The sequence below is a fragment of the Bombyx mandarina genome, chromosome 09, assembly GCF_030267445.1.
Source record: "Bombyx mandarina strain Sakado chromosome 09, ASM3026744v2".
NCBI classification, from domain to species: domain Eukaryota; kingdom Metazoa; phylum Arthropoda; class Insecta; order Lepidoptera; family Bombycidae; genus Bombyx; species Bombyx mandarina.
In genome coordinates, this window is record NC_143216.1 from 6,180,495 (window position 1) to 6,204,033 (window position 23,539).

The following is a 23,539-nucleotide window of genomic DNA, read 5'->3' on the forward strand; positions in this document are numbered from 1 at the left end:
TATTTATGCTCAAAGCTCTAAGGAAGCTTCCCAATTAGTCGACAGAGTGCAACGTGGGCACTATCCGACTTCAGTGATGGTCCTTCAAGAAGGTAATCAAGAATGGTCCTTCCAGCAAGACTCGGCGCCAGGTCATAAAGCTCGGTCTACGCAGTCTTGGTTGGAAACGAACGTTTCGGACTTCATCAGAGCTGAAGACTTGCCGTCGTCTAGTCCCGTTCTTAATCCGCTGGATTATGATTTATCATCAGTGTTAGAGAGTACGGCTTGCTCTAAACGCCATGATAATTTGGAGTCCCTAAAGCAATCCGTACGATTGGCAGTGAAAATTTTTCCCACGGAGAGAGTGCGTGCTTCTATTGAAAACTGGCCTCAACGTTTAAAGGACTGTATTGCAGCTAACGGAGACCACTTAAAATAAGCTTTTTATACTTTAAATTGTTTTATATTTATGTATTAAACTAACACACTGTAAAAGTACTAAATGTTATTTGCAGTAGAATTTTTTTTATTTTTAACTAGCGACCCGCCCTCGTTTCGCTTCGGAAACATTAAAACACACATGAAACCAAAAAAATAAAATAAAATTAAATTAAAAAAAAGTAGCCTATGTTCATCAGGGACAATGTCGGCTTCTAATGGAAAAAGAATTTTTCAAATCGGTCCAGTAGTTTCGGAGCCTATTCGAAACAAACAAACAAACAAATCTTTCCTCTTTATAATATTAGTATAGATGTAACAGTATTTATGGCCAGACTAAGTATTTAAGCAATTCTGCAAGATTTTTGTTTATGAAATCGGATCACTTATTACGTGTTACTTCGAATGTTACGTGAACTTTATCAAAATAACTAAACTTATTCAGCAATATTCGTATTGCATGTTAAGTTTAATGCTAAATGATTCATGATTGTAATGAGACTAAAACGTGTCTCTGTAAAAATGTTAGAAGATGGAAATCCGTGTTTGGTTGTACTGTGTCGTAATTAGTTTTATTGTGATAATATGTATGTAAGACTTAAATGTAATAAGAAATATTTAGACTTGTTAATAATATATAACTAAAAAATAAATATACTAGTGTATTGGTGACAATTAACATATTTTATTAAAAGTAATGTCTAATTCTCACTCGACTGTTTTGTCAACAGATTTAGAAGCTAAAACATTTTCATTAAACGAAGCAATTGCAGCCGAATCTGCAAATCGCCATTCCGAAGCAACAAATACACCACAACTATCAGGTAAATAAAAAAAACAGTCCACCATTGCGAACCATCCACTTACTTCATCCACCAACAAAATACCTAGTCAGGTCATAAGTATTGTCACACAGTAAAAACTTTTCTTTTAGAATGCTAGCCACAAAAAAGTTTATTGAATTCGAATTTCGAATTGTTCATGAAAATAAAAATAGTATACTTTTAGAATTTTACTCATTTTTAAATATGGAGTGGACGCTTAAAGAAGACCGTGTTACAGTTATTGCGTTGCATCGTTGCGGCTACGCGCCAATTCAAATTTTTAACATACTGAAAAATTTGAATATAACCAAAAGATTCGTTTATCGTACCATCAAACGATACAATGAAGACTCTAGTGTAAATGCCAGGTCAAGAAGTGGTCTCCCTCGGTCTGTTAGGACTCCAGCAGTGATAAAAGCTGTGAAGGCGCGAATTCAAAGAAATCCCAAACGTAAGCAGAAACTGTTGGCCCTTCAGATGGGGTTAAGCAGAACCACGGTGAAAAGGGTGTTAAATGAAGACTTAAGGCTTCGGGCATATCGAAGAAAAACAGGACATCGTTTGAATGCTCGTCTAATGGACCTGAGACTGAAGAGATGCCGCGCTTTGTTGAAGCGGTACGCGGGAAAAAAATATCGGGAAATTCTTTTTTCGGATGAAAAAATTTTTACCGTAGAAGAGAGCTACAAAAAACAAAATGATAAAGTGTACGTACACAGTAGTGAAGAAGCGAGCAACCGTATTCCGCGTGTCCAACGAGGTCATTTTCCATCCTCGCTCATGGTATGGTTGGGAGTTTCTTATTGGGACTTAACAGAGGTACATTTTTGTGTGAAAGGTGTAAAAACGAATGCAGCTGTGTATCAAAATACAGTCCTGACGAACCTTGTGAAACCTGTTTCTCATACCATGTTCAATAACAGGCACTGGGTATTCCAACAAGATTCGGCGCCAGCTCATAGAGCGAAGAGCACACAAGACTGGCTGGCGGCGCGTGAAATCGACTTCATCCGGCACGAAGACTGGCCCTCCTCCAGTCCAGATTTGAATCCGTTAGATTACAAGATATGGCAACACTTGGAGGAAAAGGCGTGCTCAAAGCCTCATCCCAATTTGGAGTCACTCAAGACATCCTTGATTAAGGCAGCCGCCGATATTGACATGGACCTCGTTCGTGCTGCGATAGACGACTGGCCGCGCAGATTGAAGGCCTGTATTCAAAATCACGGAGGTCATTTTGAATAAACTTTAGTGTCGTAAGAATCTATGTTTTGTTAAGTTCATTTTGGTATATGAATGGTTACATAATGAATAAACTTGTTTCAATTATTTTACATTAAACATGTGACAGAATTTATGACCTGACTAGGTATGACTCTTGACACTTTTAGTTTAGTTTTGCATCGTGCAATCTTATTATTATTCTTTTATTTCCGAGGTTTGGGCTAATAACTACTTAAAGTACTTAATGATTTAAAAACATTCGTTAATTTTCAGGGAAAACATCGGAGCGGTTTTCTTTAAACAAACTACTTACCTTACCTTCTTTAAAGAGGAACAAACTAAAAAAGCCTGGTAAGTATCGACGTGCAAACCTATAAACTCACAAATTCATGTTAAATACCTACTTATTTATATTTTTTCCACTAAAATTGATGTGTTTTAATTTAAAGAATGAGATAGCGTTTTCTCACGATCAGAAAGTTGGTATCAGGTAATGTGGCGATATGGGTATTGTAAGGCCACCACGGAACACCATCCCAATTTGGCCGCGAAACGTTCGTCAAATTACATTGTAAAGACTGCCAACCTCATGTCTCAAGATTGGCTTGTAAATCAGTTTGCAATAACTAAGGGCTCTGATAACGGCCAACGGTTTTACCAGTGAACTATGAACTTGTAAGTTCATCTAACACAAAAATGATTAGCGTATCATTTAACTAGGGTTTTTAAAATAAATTGATGTTGATATATTTAGAGATTTGCATTACTTACAGGTTTATTTTCACTGGTTCATGAAAAAAGACTATCTCCTTTTAAGTATCGTAAAACCTTTGGAATAAGAAGTCCTCTAAAACCAAGAAAACTAAAACGTTCACCGAAACTGCGAAATAAACGGAGGAACCAAATATCAAAAAGCAAATATGACGAAAACGCAATCCTCGACCAAAAATACATACCGCTTCTTAAGACTATCGGTATGTTGTTTGATAATCTCCTTGGCACAGACCAAAGTAGCTCCGAAGAATATAAGTCACGAAAACATAGAAGGAATAAATATCGAACGTTATTCTTCGAAAATGACAGCGGAATCGGATACGCGTGTCATAAATCAAGTTTTGAGAACGAATCCGAAACGATTCAAGCGCCAACTTCTATCAAGGATTTTACAGCTTCCACTACAGTCCCGACTGGGATCGAGATTGCCGAGACTACCTCCACGACAGCCGATTATCCTACCACTAGTGACATCAGCAGTATCAGATACGATCAGAACTTACCCTTACTACTTCCAAGAAATTCCCATGGCTATCAGCGAAACAGTATTAGAAACAGTGAGAGAAGCAGCCCCACACGTGACAGGAGCGCTGAAGGACATTTCACCTGGAATAATGGAGATAATGAATATGATTCCAAATTCCGAGAAGATGGGTCCATTACAGAAGATGATGACGAAATTCCCGACAGTACTTCACGAAACAGTTCGAGTAGCAACAGACTCAATCGAAGATGGGGAAGCCAAGATGTTAGAGGAAGTGAAGTCTCTGGAGATTGGACCAATTTGGAGGATTATCAGAAGCAAGCCAACAAAATCAGAAGAGGTAGTGGGAAATATAAAGAAGAAAATAAATTGGAAACTGGAGGAAACAAAACAGAGAGCACAAAATCTGTACCAAAACATTTTCGAAGATTACGAGGACCAATACCCGAGAAAAAAATCGTCAAGATCACAAACGACATACACTCCAAAGAAGATGATGAAAAAATCAAGCAACACAATAGCACCAGTCATCAAGGAATCCTTGTCGGAAATGGCACAAATACCACACAAAATAAAAAAGTTCGTCCAAGAAATGAAGCAATGATGTTTGTTAAAAGTTCCACTGGCAGACAAAATACAGTCCAAACAAATAATTCTGATAAAAAATCACCAGTGGTTATGATTATAGATGGCTATAGTGTAACTCGAAACAAAAATGGTGAGAACAAAGTATCTAATAAATCTATTCACATGCACTCTTAAGAAAACAAAAAATTTTAAAATTGCAATAAATGTATTATATTTTAGATAACATGACTGCTTTATGACACTTCATCGCCTTCCTTTTTTCCCTTTTGCCTTACTGATTGCCTGATTTGTTGGTTGAGGTTGTTGTTCCACAGGCCTAGAACAAAGATAAGCCCTTCAATCAGATCTATTGTGTTCCACAATTTAGAAGCTTTTTGTTATTGAAGGATATAAATAGCATATTCATAAATAAAAATACTACAGTGTTATATGTAAGTGGGACACTTGTCAAGTGTTACTTAGATAGATTTGAAGGTTTTGTTTACTGCTCGAGTTGTGTCAAAGGCTCTGGTCCAATGTGGTGTTTGGTTAGGCTCATAGACATCACATGTCTAGGTGTGAATTCTAGTACCCACTTTTACACTTAAACATTTGGCTCAATTGCTTTTTATAATGTCTGTAACTACAAAATTATGATCATAAAGTATATTTATATAACATTATTATTTGTATGATAAAAGTTATTATAAAATAGAGTTAATTCTTCAAATCTAAAAAGGTCAAAAAATTCATTCTATAATTAAAAATAAACTGTTGGTTATATTAGTTGTAGATATAAAGATTACCGATTCTGTCTTGTCTTTAGCTTTGGAATGGATTCACCAATATATTTCATTACAGATTCTCTAGTAGGAAATTCAGGATTTACAGGGGCACCATCATCATTCTTAATTTGAACGCGTATTCTGCCTCTGTACAACATTTCCTGAAAACATAAAATATTTTTTCAGAAAATAGCATTTGATTTTAAGTTGAGTACTCACTTCAGTCTACTACTACATATGTTCACACTAATGTGGGGTTAGATTCAGATCTGTTTACAAGTAATTTTAGGTTTGTAGTCTGCCTAGAATAACACCACTTTATTTCTTCCTGGGGATTCCAAAAGGTGCCTGATTGATTCACAAGATCATTTTGTAAGTATTACATCTACAAACTACGATAGCCAACCCTGTACTGGTGGTAGGCTTATTGTAGTAGTTCAGTGCCACTATCCTGCATTCAGGATTGGAGGTTGGAGCAGGAATCATATATTTGAGACTTTAACTTCATGTATCAAGGTGAGCAGCAGCATTCACATTGTATTATGTATAGGTTCAGGTAACAACTTTACACTATGTGAGATATAAGCTCATTCACCTATACAAGAGAAAAACAATTAATAAATAAAACGTTTTTTGAGAAAAGAAAACAATTGAATCTTGGCCTGTAAACTTAGGAATGATGTAATTTAACTATTTTACCTTGCTGCATTCTCTTGAATACAATTTGTTTTCAACCCCTACTCGTAACCCAGTGGCAAGAAGAACATCTCTAATTTCTTGATGTGTAGGGTTTTCGACACAAACAGATTTAGGAAGTCTGCGTCCTTCTGCGAGAGTCTTTTTGCTGTTCAAATATGCAGGGTAAATGCATATCCATCTATTACCAAAAAAAAACAGTAAAATCAAGATTATTTTCGATTCGATACCATTATTTTTATTTTCATTTTTAATAGAACACTGACAGGTGGTAACCAATGGTAATGTTACTAAAAAAATCACAGTATATAATTTCCAAACCTTTCCACATCACTGTGCTTCTTTTCGGGATTCCAAGATGTTATCATACTAGCCATGTCTAGTCACTTTGTTTGGAATTTTATAAATCCAAGCTCTGTTATAAGAACGTATTCTGCGTGTGCTTTTAATGAGATTTTGCTAAGCAATCAGCTTAAATTAACATTTAAAAATCACGTTTGAATTTTATACAATTATTTTGTTGGGTTGTAGATTTTACAAATAAAACCTAAGCATTTAACGCGTCATCGTTGTCATCCTGTCCACCTGTCATCTGCTGTCAGCTGTTTGTGTTTTTTTATTTATTTCATCCCTTACAGGTAAAGAGAAATAGCATATAGAGCTAAATAAATGCTAACATAATTTTAAATTATATTGAATTTGATGAGATAAAATAAAGTAAATCAGTAAAATATACCACACTTAATAGAATCATGGTTAATAGTATCAGTAAAATATACCACAATTAATAGAAATTTTATCTCGAAAAACTTTGAAATAAAAAAACAAATCAATGCACCCAACGTGACACCTCGCTTTTTCATCAATAAGTCCCCATTTGTTTTAAATATTAGCTTAGTTACTATTTGGTAAAAACGAGTCGTAATGATGGAACTTTTACACCGTTAGCACAAATTAGAGGCTCTATTGCAGCAATAGGTAATGTGCATTATTGCTCCAAATTGGCGGAAATATCCAAAGAAGCCTGTAACAATAGTAACATGGTGTAAAACAAGCTAGCTATCCACTCGTATAGAAAACAACAGCTCCATGAAATGACACTGGTTGACAGTTATCCAGGACTTTTTTTTTCAACGTGTGTTATTGTTAATTGCATTTCTCATATGTGAATATTGTTAATTCATCATTCATTCATTAATCATATTGTTAGTTGCATTTCTCATAATTATGGCCTGATGGCAACATTTGGAAAATAAATTATTATTGATCACAATAGCCCACTACATAATTGAAAATAGGAAATTTACATAAGCGTTAATAATGTTTTAAGCAGGAACAGAGATTCAAAATTTTAAGTGTTCAAACACTTTCAGTACACACATGTGCTGAATGCTGCATGCTGAATGCTGAATGCTGCAATACCACTTAAACTATCAAGAAATAAAAATAGACCTTATTATCTAGTGACGGTATGTAGTACGTCATTATTGAATTTTATCGAAAGCTGTTCAGTATCGGAATCATTTGTAAATGGTGGTAGTCAGCAACTACTTCCATTTGACCCCATACAGTCTTCCGGATTATCGATAATCCTTATTTCAATGACCCGCTGGGTCTACAGAGGGACTTGGATTACTTCTGTATATTTTGTACCGCATGTTCCATGGAAAATGCTCAGAGGAAATGTTCGAGATGATACTGTTATTTCATCTTTACTCCACCACCACCGGAATAAAATTCATGCTATGTCATTTTGAGATTTGTGCAAAAACTAAGAAATATATTTTGCCACACACCATCCAGAATACCTTCCGCTACCTTTCAAATTAGGAATATTAATTTAGTTGATTTCTCGTGTATCTAATATTTTATTTACATTTACTTGTTTGTTTACGTGTTTTTTACCCAAACAAAGTAACTTGTAATTTAAATGGTCACATGTTATTACTTCTAATCTAAGCAGTGTCGTTTATATATATATATATATATTTTTTGCCCTTGTAGGCAGACGAGCATACGGCCCACCTGATGGTGAGTGGCTACCGTCGCCCATGGACTTCAGCAGTGCCAGGGGCAGAGCCAAGCCGCTGCCAATATAATTTAACCTGAAATTAAGTAATTAACTAAATTCACAAACTAAGAATCTTTGTGATAATAACGTAAACATAGTTCAAATTAATGTCAAATTTTGGAAAGTGATTTTGATAGTTTCAGCGATATACCAATTTCAGACTGAATGAATGAATATTTTGTTTATTGTCCATATTTTTAATTTTATAGGACTCGTACAAGTAGGTTATTTATTTTTATTCAAAAATAAAATTTAGTAATAAATAAATAAACCATCATTTTTGTGACGCTTGTAACCTAATGTACTTTCTATTTTACTGTCGGTTACGGTGGGAGGTTCCGGGTAATTTTCATAAATAAGATCCTAGGATCACAAAAAGCATACAAGAATGCTTAGAAAGTTTTACTTTATTAATTTTAAACAATTAGGAATCCAATTAGATAAATAATTCGGTATCTAAATTGGAGCCTGTTCCTACACACCTCGAAATAATAGATTGGATAATTTTACCTGTTGAGGAGAATTTTATTTAAGCGTAGTAAAAATCTTTTTAAACAACAAAATATAATTTACGCTACTACTAGTGCCAGAGCCTCTTGAGAGCCCGCACAGGTCCACGCACCACGCACCACGATCCGGCCTATTCCTGCGGTAAAGGAGTAATGTGTGTCAGCTTGAAGATTGGGTAGCTGTTCTACTATTCATATTTGCTATACTAACTCATATATCAAGACTGTCCCGGAATAAATACACGAAACTTAAAACCTCATAAGCCATCACGGGTGCAACACGTCCGGCACTGATACTAGGCTACTTTTTCCTTGACCGCCTACGATCGAAATGTTCTAAAGGTCCTTTATACGATTATTTTATTACCTTAGCATCTATAACATGAACGGAAAACAATCCCATCGAGATAGAACCCCACTATCTACTACTACTCAGTTTTAATCGTATTACATTGATACAGCATAAAAACATAAAAGTATACTTTGTTATTTCATGGCTTCCACCACCTGAGTATGTTTTCGAAAATAATTCATTTGTTTAACTTTCCCACAGGCGACGCTTCGAGTTGAATATCTTGAAAAACATCAACAGCTGGTAATACTTTCAAGATTCATATCTTAATTTTTACTTCTTGAAATATGATTTTGAGCCTTTTTGTTTTCAAGGATTTATGAACTTTATAGATTACCATATTCTATTAGCTAAATAAGGTAAGCAATATAATACGATTGAAACAGGTAAATCGAAAAAAGTTTGGGGAGCCTTGAGACAGTCCTTGGTCTAGTAGTGGACTTCTGAAGGCTAATGAAAAATATATCAATGAATATAATGAGCGCTTTTTAAATAGGTACAGAGTGATGACAGATTTTAATTAAATTAGAAACAATTTTGCAGATATTATGTAAATGTTTTTATGCTTTTGCTTAGAGAAAGTTGTCATAGTGCATTTGCTATAATCAGATATATAATGCAGGGCTGTTTGAGAGGCTTACTTTTTTGTCTCATTTTGTAACGGACACACGCATTTATAAAATTCAAAACTAGTCACCGACAACAACTTCTATAGAGTAATGTCAAAACGGGCTAGTTTTTGGTGCTTCAGTTGGTCGTCGCTAATTTTTTTCACAATTTCAAAGCATAAGATCACCAAAAACGTTGTTGTTCTATCCTATTAACTATTATGATTGATAAGAACTGAGCTTGTGTAAAATAAAAGTGTAAATCCGGAGCTTAACATTTAAAGTAGTGGCAGAAATTCAGCACAATTAAATCTGTATTTTGTGGTGTAGTAGGCAGTGTATTTCCTTATGCTGTAATATTTCAGCGTTAAAATAATTGTAAAATGGACATCGATTTTAGCAAGGAGAATATTCAGCCCCTGAGAGGTGGTAGAAACCTTGTTCAATTGAGTACAGCGTTGCAGGCTCAATCGGACGCTGATGCTCAAAAACAGCTGCAAATACAAAAAGAGTAAAGAATTTTGTTTATTTTTTTAATAATTTTGAATCAGAATTTCTGTACGATCTAATTACATACACACATCATAATTTAAAATAAAATATTCGATGCATGAATTGAAGAATTTACCAATGTGAAGATTGTAGGTTCAACTTAAATCTGTTTATAGTGTATCTTATTTGTAGGGAACATGAAACTGCTATTAGAAACTATCAAGGACCAGATCCTCTGGAACCATGGTTTAATTATATTCAGTGGGTTGAACAGTCTTTCCCAAAGCATGGACATGAAGGACACATTGATAAATTAATTAAAGATTGCCTTCAATTATTTGAAAATGATAAGAAATATTATCAAGATAGAAGATTTGTTAAGTTGTGGATTAAATATGTAAGTAAAGCTTAATGTTATAAATTCTAAATTTATTTTCACAATACTTGAAATTACCATTTACTGTTTTTGTAAGAGTTACATCTCTGTAAATTTTTTTTATCTTTAAAATGTTTGTAGATAAAAAAAAATCATTTATCAGAGCATAAACTCTATTCCAGTTTTAATAACCTGTTTGACTTAAATGTGTATTAAAGAAGTTAGCTAAATCATTATTTAATTACTTTAACATGTGGTGAATGATTTAGGTGGACTGTTTATCAAATCCCTTGGAAATATACCAAAGGCTGTACAGCACAGGAATAGGTGTTGAATGTGCAGAATTTTATAGAGCCTGGGCTTGTTACTGTGAAGAGTCAAGCGACTATAAGAAGGCCAATCAAGTGTACATGCTGGGCCTTCAAGCTAAAGCACAGCCTTTGGATGAGTTGGAACAAGCACATATGTGAGTATAATTAAAAATGATAAATTACTACGATCTTTTTTCTCACAAATCAACAATAGTTTAAAGAATTTGCAATTTTAATAATTAAATGAAAACCTTGATACCTTTACAGGAATTTTCAACTGTTCTTTGCCCAACGAATGCTACATGATGATTCTCCAACAAAAAGAAAGGCTGCATCAGCTCTAGCAGAAACAAGAATGGCTCTCACTTCACTAAAGTCTTTTAAGAGACGTAATATAGCCAGTGCACCAATACAAAGAGTCGGTGACACAGTCAAGAGTATAGTACCTGGTGTAATTAGGCAACATGCTGGAAACTTTGACAATAGAATGCCTAATTCTAATGTTATGGTTAATGTATATGAGGTAATTATTATTCTAGATAACTGATAAATCTATCACTTGAAGAAGAATTAAAATGTATGCATTACAATTTAAATTTCCATCTTAAATACTTTATCATAAATGTTTTGTAATGGTGCCTATATATCAATTACAATTTCTAATTATCAATTAACATATCTTTGCTTTTCTAACTTATTAACGAAAGACTATCATAAAGAACAAACTATTTCACAGTAAAAATTGTTATTCAATCATAACTATGGCTGTTGATATTGTATATTCTTCTCAGCCTTACAAAAAAGTTATCCTTTAGAGCTTAATTGAATAATTGCGTTATATTAGGATGGGCCCTCTACATCTCGAGCATCATTACCTGTGCCAGAAGAAAATGAAACTGCTTCTTTGGTGCAGGCGTGTAGTAATGTGGAAAATGAAAAGGAAATTGGTATTTGGACCAATTCTAAAACTAAGATGGTACATGCTAATGTTGTACCACACCAGCCTTTACCTTTTACTCGTAAGTTTCAATTCAGTAGTCTGTATGTCAAAAATGTTTTTTAAATTATATACTTCACTCATTTAACATATTGCAGCATATGAAGATGAAAGCCATGTTTTGAGACTGCCTCCGAACCACATGACATACTGTACAGATGATTTGACATTAAATGTGCCTCTTAGTGTACCTGATCCACCTGATGCAACTAAAATATCTTGTTATAATAAAATACAGGTAATAGTTTTTATTTTTATTTCTATATTCACAGTTTCTGTATTCATGGCATATTTATGTAACGTATAGCCCGGTAGTAAAAAGCTTTTAATGTATCGTATATTGACATCAACATTCAATAACGAAATAAAAAATCAAGCTTAATCTACCACGTGTATGCTAGACAACAGAAGAAAAAAGGGTGGAAAACACTATCAGCTACATGTTATATGTGTCAACAATACAGTTTTTCTTTAGACATGTCCTAGTAGTTTACTTAAAAATTTCATCTGCATCTGATCTGTAATGAATGTAATGAGATTTGACATTATTAAAATACTATTTTTATTCACAGGTATATGTAGATAATACAGAATATAGTTTAGAAGAAATAAGAGCAAGAAAATACAACTTGATATTTAAGCCTATGGCTGAGGAAAAAATGGATACTGCAAAGCTAGAACAAACATATAACAATATTAACCAAACTTTAGCCCAATGTAGTGCACTAGAAACCTTAGCCAATTGTGCTTTAGATCCCGAACAAGACCACTTAGGACAATTGATGCCTTTAACTATACCTACATTACAAAATATTACCAAAGTAACAAACATGCACTCTCCTGGTGAACCAAAAGTGTTAGTAAATTTGGATTCCAAAGAATTAAGTGATCTTTCTAGTAAGAAAACTGAAGAGAGTATGAGGCCTTCAAATGTAGATAAAGAAAATCTGATGCACCAGTATGCACCTAATAACTATAGTGCAGAAAATGAAGGTGGAAACTATGGGAAAAATAATTTAATGGAGGAATTCAACAGAAGTCTTATGGGTAATATACTTGGAGATTCTGTTACTGTAAACACTAAAGAAGCAAGGTGGGAACTTAGGAATTTATTTAATGACAATGGTAAGTAATTTTATTTCATGTTTCAAAATGGAGTCAAGTCAATTTGCAGGGTTTTTAATCCTTGTCGTCTTCAGCACTGTTTAGCTTTTGGTTTAGCCTTGTGTATAGCATCATGCATGCATGCATGGAGGCTTGATGGTCTAATTTCAGCTTTTTCCTGTTGATGATCAGACACTTCCGCAAAGTCAAATTAATAGGCTTTATTTCGTGGTTAGCACCTACTATCTAACTCACTGCCTTATTGGCACAGAGAACAACCTGCTTTTTCACATGTATCCCCAAAACCATTCAATTTCGTGTTCTCATCACTGAGCCGTGACTCCCCAATGCAAGCTGCCTATATTTTACTGCACACAGAAAAGTGTTGTTACGTGAGTTCAGTGTTGTTCATTGCTATTATTAATATTGGTATATATCATTACTCCTTGCAGAACCAACGATAGTTCAGCCTGTAGTGCAACAATTTGAAGTGCCTAATTTTGATATCCATGAGGATAGGTCTGTGACGATGGCTATAAATAGTAAGAAAAATTCTGACTTACGTAATTCAGAAGATTCACCTCAGGATAAAGAAAACGAAAATAAATTTACCATGCCTGTGGCGGTTCCTCAACAGAATGTAAGTTTTTGGGTTTTAAAGTATAATATAGTATAAAGCAGATATTACATTATTAAAAAAGATTGGTACATCATTAATCATTTCTATAATCATGTTTAATTAGTAGTTGAAAATATGAAAAATGGAGGCATACGTGTATACATATAATTAAGTACTACATTTAGACATCTACTTTGCACTATCGTCAGTTAGTTTATAAATATGGTAATTGCGAAATTTGTCGCTATTCGAAAATTTATACGTTTACAATTGTTTTTAATAGGTAAACAAGACAGCATACTATGAAGAACCTTCATGCACACAAGTTTTCAATTTCCACATCAATGATGCAAGCACTCCAAACATGTCTCAGTTTAAGAAACCTATCAGTGGAATTGATCATTCAAATAAATTCAGTGGTGTTCCAAAGTTCAGTATAGATGAGAGTGTTATAGAACATGGAGAACAGGGACTACATAAAAGGGAAGATAATTCCAGACAGCTACTTACAGATCAACATGCTACTGTAGACCACCAAGGAATTGGGTTATCTGTCATTATGGAAGCAACAAGAGAATACAACAGGTATTCTGAAATAAATAAATTGTAAAATTTAGTGAAATTTGCATAGTATTAAGAGTAATTATGAACAATGCCTTCGACAGATGAAATGTGTATAAATTTGTAATTTACTTTGATTTTAGTAAGTCTGGGTCGAGTTCTTCGGGCCAGTCAACGCGAACTAATTTTACTGGCTATACAACAAACTACGACTCTATATATAATAATAATGATCCCCAACAGCCTATGACATCAAAAAGAAGCTCTATATCAACGCAACCTAGGCATGTAAATGGACAATTTGCTAGAGCTCATCCAAAACGAGAATTAATGGAAACGAAACCTACTGTTCAAACGCCGTCCGCATCAGTGCCTTATTTGTCTCACGATCATCAGTATCAGAAACCAACGCCTTCAAATTATAATGGTTATTCTCCACAAACGCAACGGCCTATGCATAGCCATTATCAACAAAATTATGGCTACCAACAAGGTTACGGGAACAATCAACAACAACAAGGTTTCGCAAGCCCAAGTCCTAATCCTTATAATAGTCCCCAACATCCTGGTATGCAAAGTCCACATGCTATGAGTAACAACATACCACCTGCTTTCCAAAGCCCTACATATTCAAACCAAGTAGGATATCACAGTCCTGGTCATGCAATGATGAGTCCACAACATGGTTATGGCAGCCGTCAAGATTATCACTATCCTAATCAAACAGACAGGCAACATGTTTATGCAAATCAACAACCTCAACAGTCAGGCGTCTTCCAAAGCCCTCCACATCAAACGCAGTATCAAAATACTCAATATTATCAAAGACCTAATCAAATGGCGGTAAATCAAGGTTACAACCAACAACAGCAGCAGCATGTTAATTATCCTATGCACAATCAGTACAATAATACAAATGTGTATGGTTCACACCCTGCTAATCAAAGTTATAATGCAGTGCAAAATTCGTATAGACAGTCACCCAAACAGATAGTTGAAAATCAATCCACTGTTTATGGAACCAATAACCAGCCCTTCCAAGTATATCAAAGTCCTCAAACATCACAAAATAGTTATCAAAATTCTAGTATGTATAGAACTCACGCATCTCAAGAAGCTCTAGTCAAACATCATGAAACTGGGGCAGATTCAAATGTTGACAATAAATCGCAACCGAAAATAAAACCTAGCATATCGCAAAACAAAAGCCCAACAAATACTTTGAGAGATGTTAGACAAGACCAACCTACTCAACCTAATGCAAAAGTTGGACAAAACTCACCTAACATGGGATTCTCTAATCAGTTCCTAAACTTTATTTCAAATAGAAATGAACCTAAGGACAATGCTAATACTCCTAAATTTACCAATAGCCCTAGTATTTCTCAAAAAATGCATAAGAACTTGTATGTTTCAAGTCCTGAGCAAGCACAAATCCCACCTTCATCCGGTATGTCTGATTCTGACAGCAAGGATGGAATGACTGCACAAACTGCAACACCTATTCAATCTGCTAAAGTGACTCATACAATTGAAAAACAAAAAGATATATCAAAAAGACAATTAGATTTTGAAAATAGAACTGATTTCCAATCTGAAGACAGCAGAGATTCCATGGGTAAAGAAAGCAGGATCTCAATGGTTTATTCTAGACAATCTGATGGCTATGGTATGGATGTAGATAGTGAAAATTCAATGGAATGTGCGTCATTTAAATCTACCCATTCTATATCAATGGTTGAAACAAGTGATTTACCCAGACCTGCAGATGTTGATTTTCCAAAATTAATTGATCCTTTTAATAGAAAACTCTTAGACTCCTTATTAGAGTATGTCAAGTTCCCGAACAAAACACATGCAGATGGATATGTAGAAGTGAGATCTGTTCCAAAACTTCAAGTTGCCACCACAATCAGTATTGGAGGTAACAAATTCTCTATTGAGAAACAATTAGGAAAAGGAAATTATGGAGCTGTATTCCTCTGTCATGATCTACATGCTAATAGATCTGCTGCTGTAAAATATCAAAAACCCAGCAGACCTTGGGAATTCTACATTTGTCAGGAGATCAAGTCTAGAATAAAAGATCCATTTATGGTATGAAACAAATGTTATAAATTTAAGTGTATAGTCTTTCATTTAGTAGACTTGAAATGATAATTGAGGTTCTTTTGCAACAGCTTCCAGGATACATGGATATCACAACTGCATTTATTGGTGAAAACGCAAGCTTATTTGTATCAGAATATTCAAAATACGGGTCTTTATTAGATGTTGCCAATAAAATTAAAGCTGCCACAACAAAGTGCATAAATGAATTAATTGTTATATTATTAACATCTGAAATGCTATCAATCGTTCATTATTTACACAAAGCCCAGATAATTCATGCGGATATAAAACCTGACAACTTCTTGTTGATGAAAATGTAAGTAACTTGCTCTGAAATTAGTCATAAAAAAGAAAATTCTCACGATTTTTTTTATCTTAAAAATTCCAGACCTGCTCAGGAATGGAGAACTCCTTCATTACAACTAATAGATTTAGGTTGTGCAATAGATATGTCACTATTTCCGGAAGGTACTACATTTAAAGAGGTAAATATTTTTTTATTATATATTTAAACATGAAAATTGACACTAAAGCTATTAAGACACCATCAAAATCAAAAATCTTTCTATTATAGTTAATTGCAACCGAAGGCTTTACCTGTACGGAAATGAGAGAAGGCAAACCATGGACATACCAAACAGATCTGTATTGCTTAGCTGGAACAATACATGTAATTTTGATGGGGAGCTACATGAAGGTAGCGAATCGTCTCGGACAATGGAACATAGATAAAAAACTACCTAGGTAAGAAATTTATATGTGAAATGATAATATTGTTTTTACTGGTAGTAGGACCGACCTCTTGTTACCTCTGCACAGGTAGGTACCACCACCACCACAAAAAAAAAATGTATTTGGCCATATTTTTTTTAATTCTATTTGGAAAGTAGACCCAAGGTGCTTGAATAATCACAATATGAAGTAGATGTGCAGCTGCCAGTGATAAGCTACGAACTTTGAGAAATAAATTTGATGTCTCAAATGTATAGTTATAACGATTCTCTTTTCAAAGAGATATTATCGATTGCGTCATTGCAGAAATTGGTAGGATTTTATTTTAAATTTTATATTAAGTAGCTATTTCCATGTACTGTGTTGTTTTGTTTTGGCCTCCACATCGTTTTTCCTGACCACTGACAAGTCGTAGGCGATCCAACACGCGGAATCAACTGAGCAACTACTCAGTTGTTTCTGCGGTATTGGTGACCACTCATCATCAGATATCCTCCTCGGTCTTTCAAGGCAAAAAAACACCCAACCACAGTTATTATACGAACTTATAAACAATGCAGACTTAAAATTTATCACAAATTGTTCATCTAAATTCATATGTTGAAGTAACTTAGTCAGATGTAGATTGATATGTTAATTATTACAAACCGTATTATTAATTCGCACTAACCAAAATCGACTGCTTATAAATCATTGGACTACCTGTTTCCTAACTATATTGTTTATTTTCTTCTAGGTACATGAAGGTTAGTTTGTGGGACAAAATTTTTACAACCCTTCTAAATGTTCCTGACTGTAAAAACTTACCTGATTTAATGGATCTCAAAAATGAAGTCGATAGCGTATTACATGAAGTTGATAATCTTGGCTCCCAACTTCGTAATTTTGCAAATGTGCTTAAATCTAGGTAATTAAGGTAGGGCTCATACTGTATTTATTGCATTTAGAAATTATATGGCGTTTGTAAGAGTAACATGTCCTGAAGATGAATTAAGATACAAATTATATCTAAGTTTATGTGTTCCTGAAGTCTTTCATCAGGTTGACCTGGTTGTCTAATAAAAGCAATGAGTATTATATTAATATAATGACTGTCTTTTCGGGCACTTAACTATACCTACAAGCCTTGTTGTTTAGCGAAATGTGATATTGTGAACTTATAGGTTTTTTTCTGTTAAAATAAAACATGCTTAGATTAACTTGTTAGCGTAACTAATAAAATGTTGAAATATTAGTTAGGTTTCGTTTATTTTTGTACAACCTATAAAACTTGCACATTTCACATTTCTTGTTCGAGTTGTAAAGGAAATAAAAGCTACATGGTTGATAAAATGTGTTCTCATTTTTTACCTATTTTCAAACTCCAAATAATTAAATTAAAATTATTATAAATAATTATATTACATATTATTAATATTATATGAATTATTTAAAGCTTACGACCCAATCTAAAAGTATGATAATTAAAGCAAGCTTTACATCGTTTTACGATCACCCCCGTTCACCCTCTCTAACCAATCAATACCATGGACCAGAAAGGTCAAATATCTGGGAGTCATCCTGGATGCACCCCTGAAATTCTGCCCATACAGTCTCTCCGCCACTGCGCCGCGTTTATCCAGACCGGCAGACTTTTTTTTTGGGCCGGATCCGAACCTCCTACGAAGTTCCTGCGCCTAGGGAGCGCGCGGGATATGTGGGACTTGACGATCTGCAAGTTGTTGGGAGCAGACCGCGGGCCCAAGGACTTTTAGGGCCCTACCGCACAAACGACTCCCCTGCACTCTTACACCTGACGTCCGATCTTCCTCCGGGTTCAGAACCCGGTCGACTAGGGGGTTTCCCGCGGTCAACACTACAACCAGACACGCGGCGCCACCTCGACGACGCCCTACCGACGGGTCGTCATGGCGCCGGAATTTCAAGGAGTATCCCTGCAGCTTTCCGCGAGTATCGGGATTCTGGGGGTCGATATTTCGAGCGATGTCCAGTTTCAGAGTCATTTGGAAGGTAAAGCCAAATTGGCCTCTAAAATGTTGGGAGTTCTCAACAGAGCGAAGCGGTATTTCACGCCTGGACAGACTTGCGCTTTATAAAGCGCAGGTCCGACCTCGCGTGGAGTACTGCTCTCACCTTTGGGCCGGGGCTCCCAAATACCAGCTACTTCCATTTGACTCCATACAGAAACGGGCTGTTCGGATGGTCGATAGTCCTGCTCTCGCGGATCGCTTGGAACCTCTGGGTCTACGGAGGGACTTCGGTTCTCTCTGTGTTTTATACCGCATGGTCCATGGGGAATGCTCTGAGGAATTATTCGAGATGATTCCCTCATCTCCTTTTTATCATCGCACCTCCCGCCATCGGAGCAGAGTTCATCCATATTATCTGGAACCGCTGCGTTCATCGACAGTGCGTTTCCAAAGATCTTTTTTGCCACGTACCATCCAGCTTTGGAATGAACTCCCCTCCACGGTGTTTTCCGAGCGCTATGACATGTCCTTCTTCAAACGAGGCTTGCGGAGAGTACTTTATGGTAGGCAGCGGCTTGGCTCTGCCCCTGGCATTGCTGACGTCCATGAGCGATGGTGACCACTTACCATCAGGTGGGCCGTATGCTCGTCTGCCTACAAAGACAATAAAAAAAAAGAATTAAAAAAAAGTCGACGAACAACGACGCCGGTCTCCGCGGTACGGCGGCCCTGTCAGGCCGCTCGGGCGATGCCGCTAGTGTTCCGGGATACCCCGCTGGGCCAGAACCAGCCTGCCGGGTTGGAACGCGATACACCACCGACCGGGTTGCTCTTCCACAGTATATTCGGCGACGACAGCGACGACAATGCGGACCGCACCCGCAGCCGCCGACGCGTCGTCCCGTTCTCCTGGTGCCAGCACGCTAGTGACGGTAGCGTGCGGCGCAGCCTCAATCCCCTTAGGTGGCGACCTAAGGGGGTTGAGGGCGACCGTGACAATTACCGGGAGGAGACTGCCTCCTAATAGGGCCCGGAGCTGGACAAACGGCCTTCTTCGACTCCCGGGTCGGCGGCGGTGGCACGGCGCCGAGAGGGAAGAAGAGCTCTCCCTCTCCCGTTCCACCGCCTCCTTTTGCGAGGTGGTGGACTCGCAGAAGTCAAGCATAATCATTAATTAATTTAGTCTAACATGTAAGACTTAATGAGTAATTATAATAAAAAATAGAATAAACGTTAATTCATTTATTGTCTTTATTTTTCAATTCTAGTCTTTGTTTCTTTCTTTCTTGATATTCATGAACATTATCAAATTTTCTTTTATACAAAACCTTAATTGATTCCAATTTATTACTACAAATTATATTTTTCTGTACATCTCCAAACATTACAATATTTTTATTAAATTCTATTAACATCTTTTCAGATAATGACATGTTATAAATGGTCAAAAAAGCACTTGAAATATCATACAGATAAAGATTTAAACCAAAAAATAGTAAAGATGATGGCAATTTTTCTACTTTTAACTTATATTCTAATTTATGGCTAAACCCGTGGAAATCATCTAAATTTAAATTGTAAATAAATACAATATTCAAACCATGAAGAGCAATAGCTATTAGAGTTACATGTTTATTAACTTTGGTTACTGCAAAAGCAACAATTGGCAAAGATTTGATTTCAACACCCTCTGAATCCATTTGTTTTATGAATACTTCTTTTAAATTTTCATCATCAATTATATCATTTGTATCAATTGTGTGGCATAATTGTCCTTTAACATAGTCCCACAGTTTTACAGTTCCATCACCTGAAGTACTTATCAAATAATTATAATTATTAGGTAAGATTTCAATATTTTTTACAAATTCTTTATGGCCTAAACAGTATGTTTCAATATTGTATGTGTTAGGATAGCAAGATATCCTAATTTTTTCATCTCTGTCGCATGTGATTATATATTTTTCATCAATAGTTTGCAATATATCCAAAAGAATGCTTAAATGCCCCAGCAATTTTATACCAGATTTTCCTTCATCTTCTAGATTATACAACAAAGCATCACCAGATTTATCTGCTACTAAAATGTGTTTGTTATTCTGAGTAAATCTTATTTTACTGGCACTTCTTGGTAGGATTATCTTTTTGAGAATTTCAAGACATGATGAAAACACTACCAAATTTTTCGATATTGATGTAATTACCGCTATGTATTTCTGATCACCCGAAACGGTAATATCTACGATGCAATCATTCTCGGTCTCTTCCGATGTTGATAATGTTATTATTTTATGTGTATGATAATCATAATAATCTAGAAGTAAATTTCTTGCGGCAACTATAAAGTTATCGTTTACTGAAAAACAAGTCATAATTTTATTATAACTCCTATGTACTTTACTTACTTTTAATAGCAAACTTTAGCAAAGTAAGATTTTTAGGCTAAAAAACTTTTTTTAATTTATTAATTTTTAGATCGACATAGGGAACATAGTTCATACTACCTACTTCGTAATAAATGTCAAAGCCATGTCTGTTGTATGAAAAATTACATGAAACGGGATGAAAGTTATTGATTATTATTATTTATTATTGATTTTGGAAATAAAATTACCTAATAAAGAGAGATATAATATGACAATATCATAGGTATAGGATGTGATAAAATGAAAAACCTTTCAGTAAATGTTGGTTGTTTATTGAAAGTTCAAAAGACTTTTTGGAAGCCACGTTCAGCCATTTCGATACATTTGTTAATAATATATTTTCACAGGTACTAATAAAGTTAATTATGATTAAGGTACCAGTATTAGACACTTACAGCTGAAAAAACACAAAATCACAACATAAAACAAATTACCTTCGTTATCGTGCCAAAATTGACTAGATATTTGTTTTTTTTTTATGTTTGGAAATGGGGTTGGCCGGTTAAAGCTTTTCTCAGATGTCGCCAGCGTAGCTTGTTCCCTTGTCACAGAGAGCCGCCATTTTGTATGTTTTGCGTTCGTGATATTTCGGCATTTTGTGACTTTGATACGGTTCTTATTACTTTCTAAGTAGTGCTAAACAGTTTTACAACATGTATTCCAACTGGGTAGTTAAAGAATTAAAGGAGTAGTTGAGAAAACGTGCTGCATCTTTACGAGGAAAAAAAGTGGATTTTGTCGAAAGGTACAATGTTGATGTTTTATTTTAACTTAGAAAACTTCTCTCAAACTGTTTCCGGTAGCTATAATAATAATAATATTAAATTGTGTACCTTAGGAACTTTATTCCTTGTAGCATGTGCAAAAAGAATTGCTCTTATTACACACATTACCTACCAACTAATGTATTATTTTACTTTTTTCAGATTAGAGTTATATGACCAAAATTTTACTTTTGAAACAAAATGAAAAAATTGCTCTAGCAAAATATGCTAATATATATGATTTGCTAGTGGAGCCATGTGCCATTTTCATTAGCCAAGAGCGCCCATATTTTGCTGCATCTCCTGATGGTGTGTTGGGCGAAGAAACTATAATTGAAGTGAAATGTCCATACGCTAGAAGAAAACATAAAATAAATATAACAACGGTGCCTTATTTAGAACAACGTAACGGGATATTGTCTCTAAAAAAACCTGCCCATATTATTATCAAATCCAAGGGCAGTTATACTGCTCAGGCAAAACATACTGCAACTTGGTCATTTACACCTACAAGGACATCAAAGTGATTTATGTTGAAAAAGAATAATTTTATAAATAATATGTTAAATAAATGAGATACCTTTTATGAAAATATTTTCAAAGACGCATTGTATGAAAAATATCTGTATTATAACTATACACACTTGTCGAAATAAAAAATCAGGAATATTTTTAATTATTTTTATTGACAATTCCTTATATCATTTGCCATTGGCAAAAGTGTGATTAAAACTAATGAAAACTTAGATGCTGTTTCCAACCCGGTGTAGTATTGCACTATCTCATCGTCTGCAAGTAATAGCTCTGTAGAGAACAATCTTAATGTATTGGATGTTTGAGTTCCAATAGAAATATGATGCCTTGTAATTGTTTCATCTATACTAGAGTTATTATTTTCTATTAAAATTTCTTGAGAGATATTTGAATTAAAATGCACATTTCTGTGTTCTTCAAGGGGTACTATATCTTCACAGTATTGGGAAGTGTTGGGCAGGCTAAAAAGCTGTTTTTAAGGTTACGAGTTTGTAGCCTTTGTTCTCTACTTTTTGTTTCTTCAGAAAATGGTTTCATATTCCATGAAAGTATAGATGGTACAGCACCTTTCTTCAGATATTTATGTTGATGTTTGACACCTACAACACAAAGAAAAACATTTAAATATACTATCACAAGGAAACCTGACCATAGTTTCAAAATATTTATTATTACAATGGATGCAGCGATTTAGATAGAACTTTCAATAATAACAGCTGATAATGAACAACAGCTCATGAGGAATGTGTTTCCTCCAGTTTGATTTTATGTTTGTTAAAAGGTTCCTTACAGCATAAATCTACTTGCAAAATATGTTAGCAACTAACTATTAATATAACTAACTAATTATTTTTGGATTTTTTTTATAAGAGAGCAAAGATGTGTGCCACACCTAGTCATGCATTATAAATATTTGACAGAAAGAAACATACCTGTGTATTTACTAATGTTTTCATAGTCAGATTCCACAAAGTGTTTACGACATAACCTCGAACTTTTTGTGGGAGTACTTTTTTCGCGTCAAATGGCCTTTAACCACAGTCTTCCAATTTTCTTGTCCTTCGGGAATTGATGTACTCCAATTTCTGAGCATATTGGCACAAAACAACCCGTCATTGTGTTTAAAATAATTTCTAATCAAAAATTCCAATACAAATATTGAATGTTATGGGAACAATGCACATCAGCGCCACTCTGACAGTTGCCAACCCCATTGGATAAGTGCGT

General features: G+C 35.0%; 4 protein-coding genes and 1 long non-coding RNA gene across 5 annotated transcripts; 2 read left to right on the forward strand and 3 right to left on the reverse strand.

The window, feature by feature from the left end:
* The first annotated feature begins 740 nt into the window (after positions 1 to 740).
* LOC114240795 (uncharacterized) lies at positions 741 to 4,534 on the forward strand. The gene is made up of 3 exons (XM_028171476.2): positions 741 to 1,244; positions 2,742 to 2,819; positions 3,242 to 4,534. Exons 1-3 carry the CDS (start codon positions 1,118 to 1,120, stop codon positions 4,486 to 4,488), a joined length of 1,452 nt encoding a protein of 483 aa, XP_028027277.2. The 5' UTR covers positions 741 to 1,117; the 3' UTR covers positions 4,489 to 4,534.
* On the reverse strand, positions 4,501 to 6,371 carry Srp19 (signal recognition particle 19). The gene is made up of 4 exons (XM_028171477.2): positions 6,096 to 6,371; positions 5,778 to 5,955; positions 5,100 to 5,239; positions 4,501 to 4,630 (listed from the first exon to the last, which is right to left on the reverse strand). The coding sequence occupies exons 1-4, from the start codon at positions 6,149 to 6,151 to the stop codon at positions 4,558 to 4,560; spliced, it is 447 nt and encodes a 148-aa protein (XP_028027278.2). The 5' UTR covers positions 6,152 to 6,371; the 3' UTR covers positions 4,501 to 4,557.
* A 2,974-nt stretch (positions 6,372 to 9,345) lies between these two features.
* On the forward strand, positions 9,346 to 17,950 carry Bub1 (Bub1 kinase). The gene is made up of 14 exons (XM_028180561.2): positions 9,346 to 9,825; positions 9,999 to 10,203; positions 10,452 to 10,648; positions 10,761 to 11,016; positions 11,338 to 11,512; positions 11,589 to 11,728; positions 12,063 to 12,615; positions 13,047 to 13,234; positions 13,497 to 13,798; positions 13,918 to 15,871; positions 15,955 to 16,202; positions 16,275 to 16,371; positions 16,461 to 16,630; positions 17,355 to 17,950. Exons 1-14 carry the CDS (start codon positions 9,698 to 9,700, stop codon positions 17,527 to 17,529), a joined length of 4,788 nt encoding a protein of 1,595 aa, XP_028036362.2. The 5' UTR covers positions 9,346 to 9,697; the 3' UTR covers positions 17,530 to 17,950.
* Positions 17,951 to 19,815: 1,865 nt separating this feature from the next.
* Positions 19,816 to 21,022, reverse strand: wuho (tRNA (guanine-N(7)-)-methyltransferase non-catalytic subunit wuho). Its single transcript, XM_028180576.2, has one exon. The coding sequence runs from the start codon at positions 20,958 to 20,960 to the stop codon at positions 19,827 to 19,829; it is 1,134 nt and encodes a 377-aa protein (XP_028036377.2). The 5' UTR covers positions 20,961 to 21,022; the 3' UTR covers positions 19,816 to 19,826.
* Positions 21,023 to 22,445: 1,423 nt separating this feature from the next.
* LOC149502316 (uncharacterized) lies at positions 22,446 to 23,397 on the reverse strand. The gene is made up of 2 exons (XR_016323544.1): positions 23,245 to 23,397; positions 22,446 to 22,911 (listed from the first exon to the last, which is right to left on the reverse strand). It is a non-coding gene; the product is annotated as an uncharacterized LOC149502316 (long non-coding RNA).
* Positions 23,398 to 23,539: the final 142 nt, after the last annotated feature.

Bases quoted from the DNA above. Each gene is read 5' to 3' on its own strand.
- LOC114240795 (XM_028171476.2), top strand. From the start codon at position 1,118: ATGTCTAATTCTCACTCGACTGTTTTGTCAACAGATTTAGAAGCTAAA. The intron at 1,245-2,741 runs GTAAATAAAAAA...GTTAATTTTCAG, and splicing joins AAATACACCACAACTATCAG to GGAAAACATCGGAGCGGTTT. The intron at 2,820-3,241 runs GTAAGTATCGAC...CATTACTTACAG, and splicing joins GAACAAACTAAAAAAGCCTG to GTTTATTTTCACTGGTTCAT.
- Srp19 (XM_028171477.2), bottom strand. From the start codon at position 6,151: ATGGCTAGTATGATAACATCTTGGAATCCCGAAAAGAAGCACAGTGAT. The intron at 5,956-6,095 runs GTTTGGAAATTA...TTTTGGTAATAG, and splicing joins AAGCACAGTGATGTGGAAAG to ATGGATATGCATTTACCCTG. The intron at 5,240-5,777 runs GTAAAATAGTTA...TTATGTTTTCAG, and splicing joins ATTCAAGAGAATGCAGCAAG to GAAATGTTGTACAGAGGCAG.
- Bub1 (XM_028180561.2), top strand. From the start codon at position 9,698: ATGGACATCGATTTTAGCAAGGAGAATATTCAGCCCCTGAGAGGTGGT. The intron at 12,616-13,046 runs GTAAGTAATTTT...TACTCCTTGCAG, and splicing joins GAATTTATTTAATGACAATG to AACCAACGATAGTTCAGCCT. The intron at 16,203-16,274 runs GTAAGTAACTTG...TAAAAATTCCAG, and splicing joins AACTTCTTGTTGATGAAAAT to ACCTGCTCAGGAATGGAGAA.
- wuho (XM_028180576.2), bottom strand. From the start codon at position 20,960: ATGACTTGTTTTTCAGTAAACGATAACTTTATAGTTGCCGCAAGAAAT.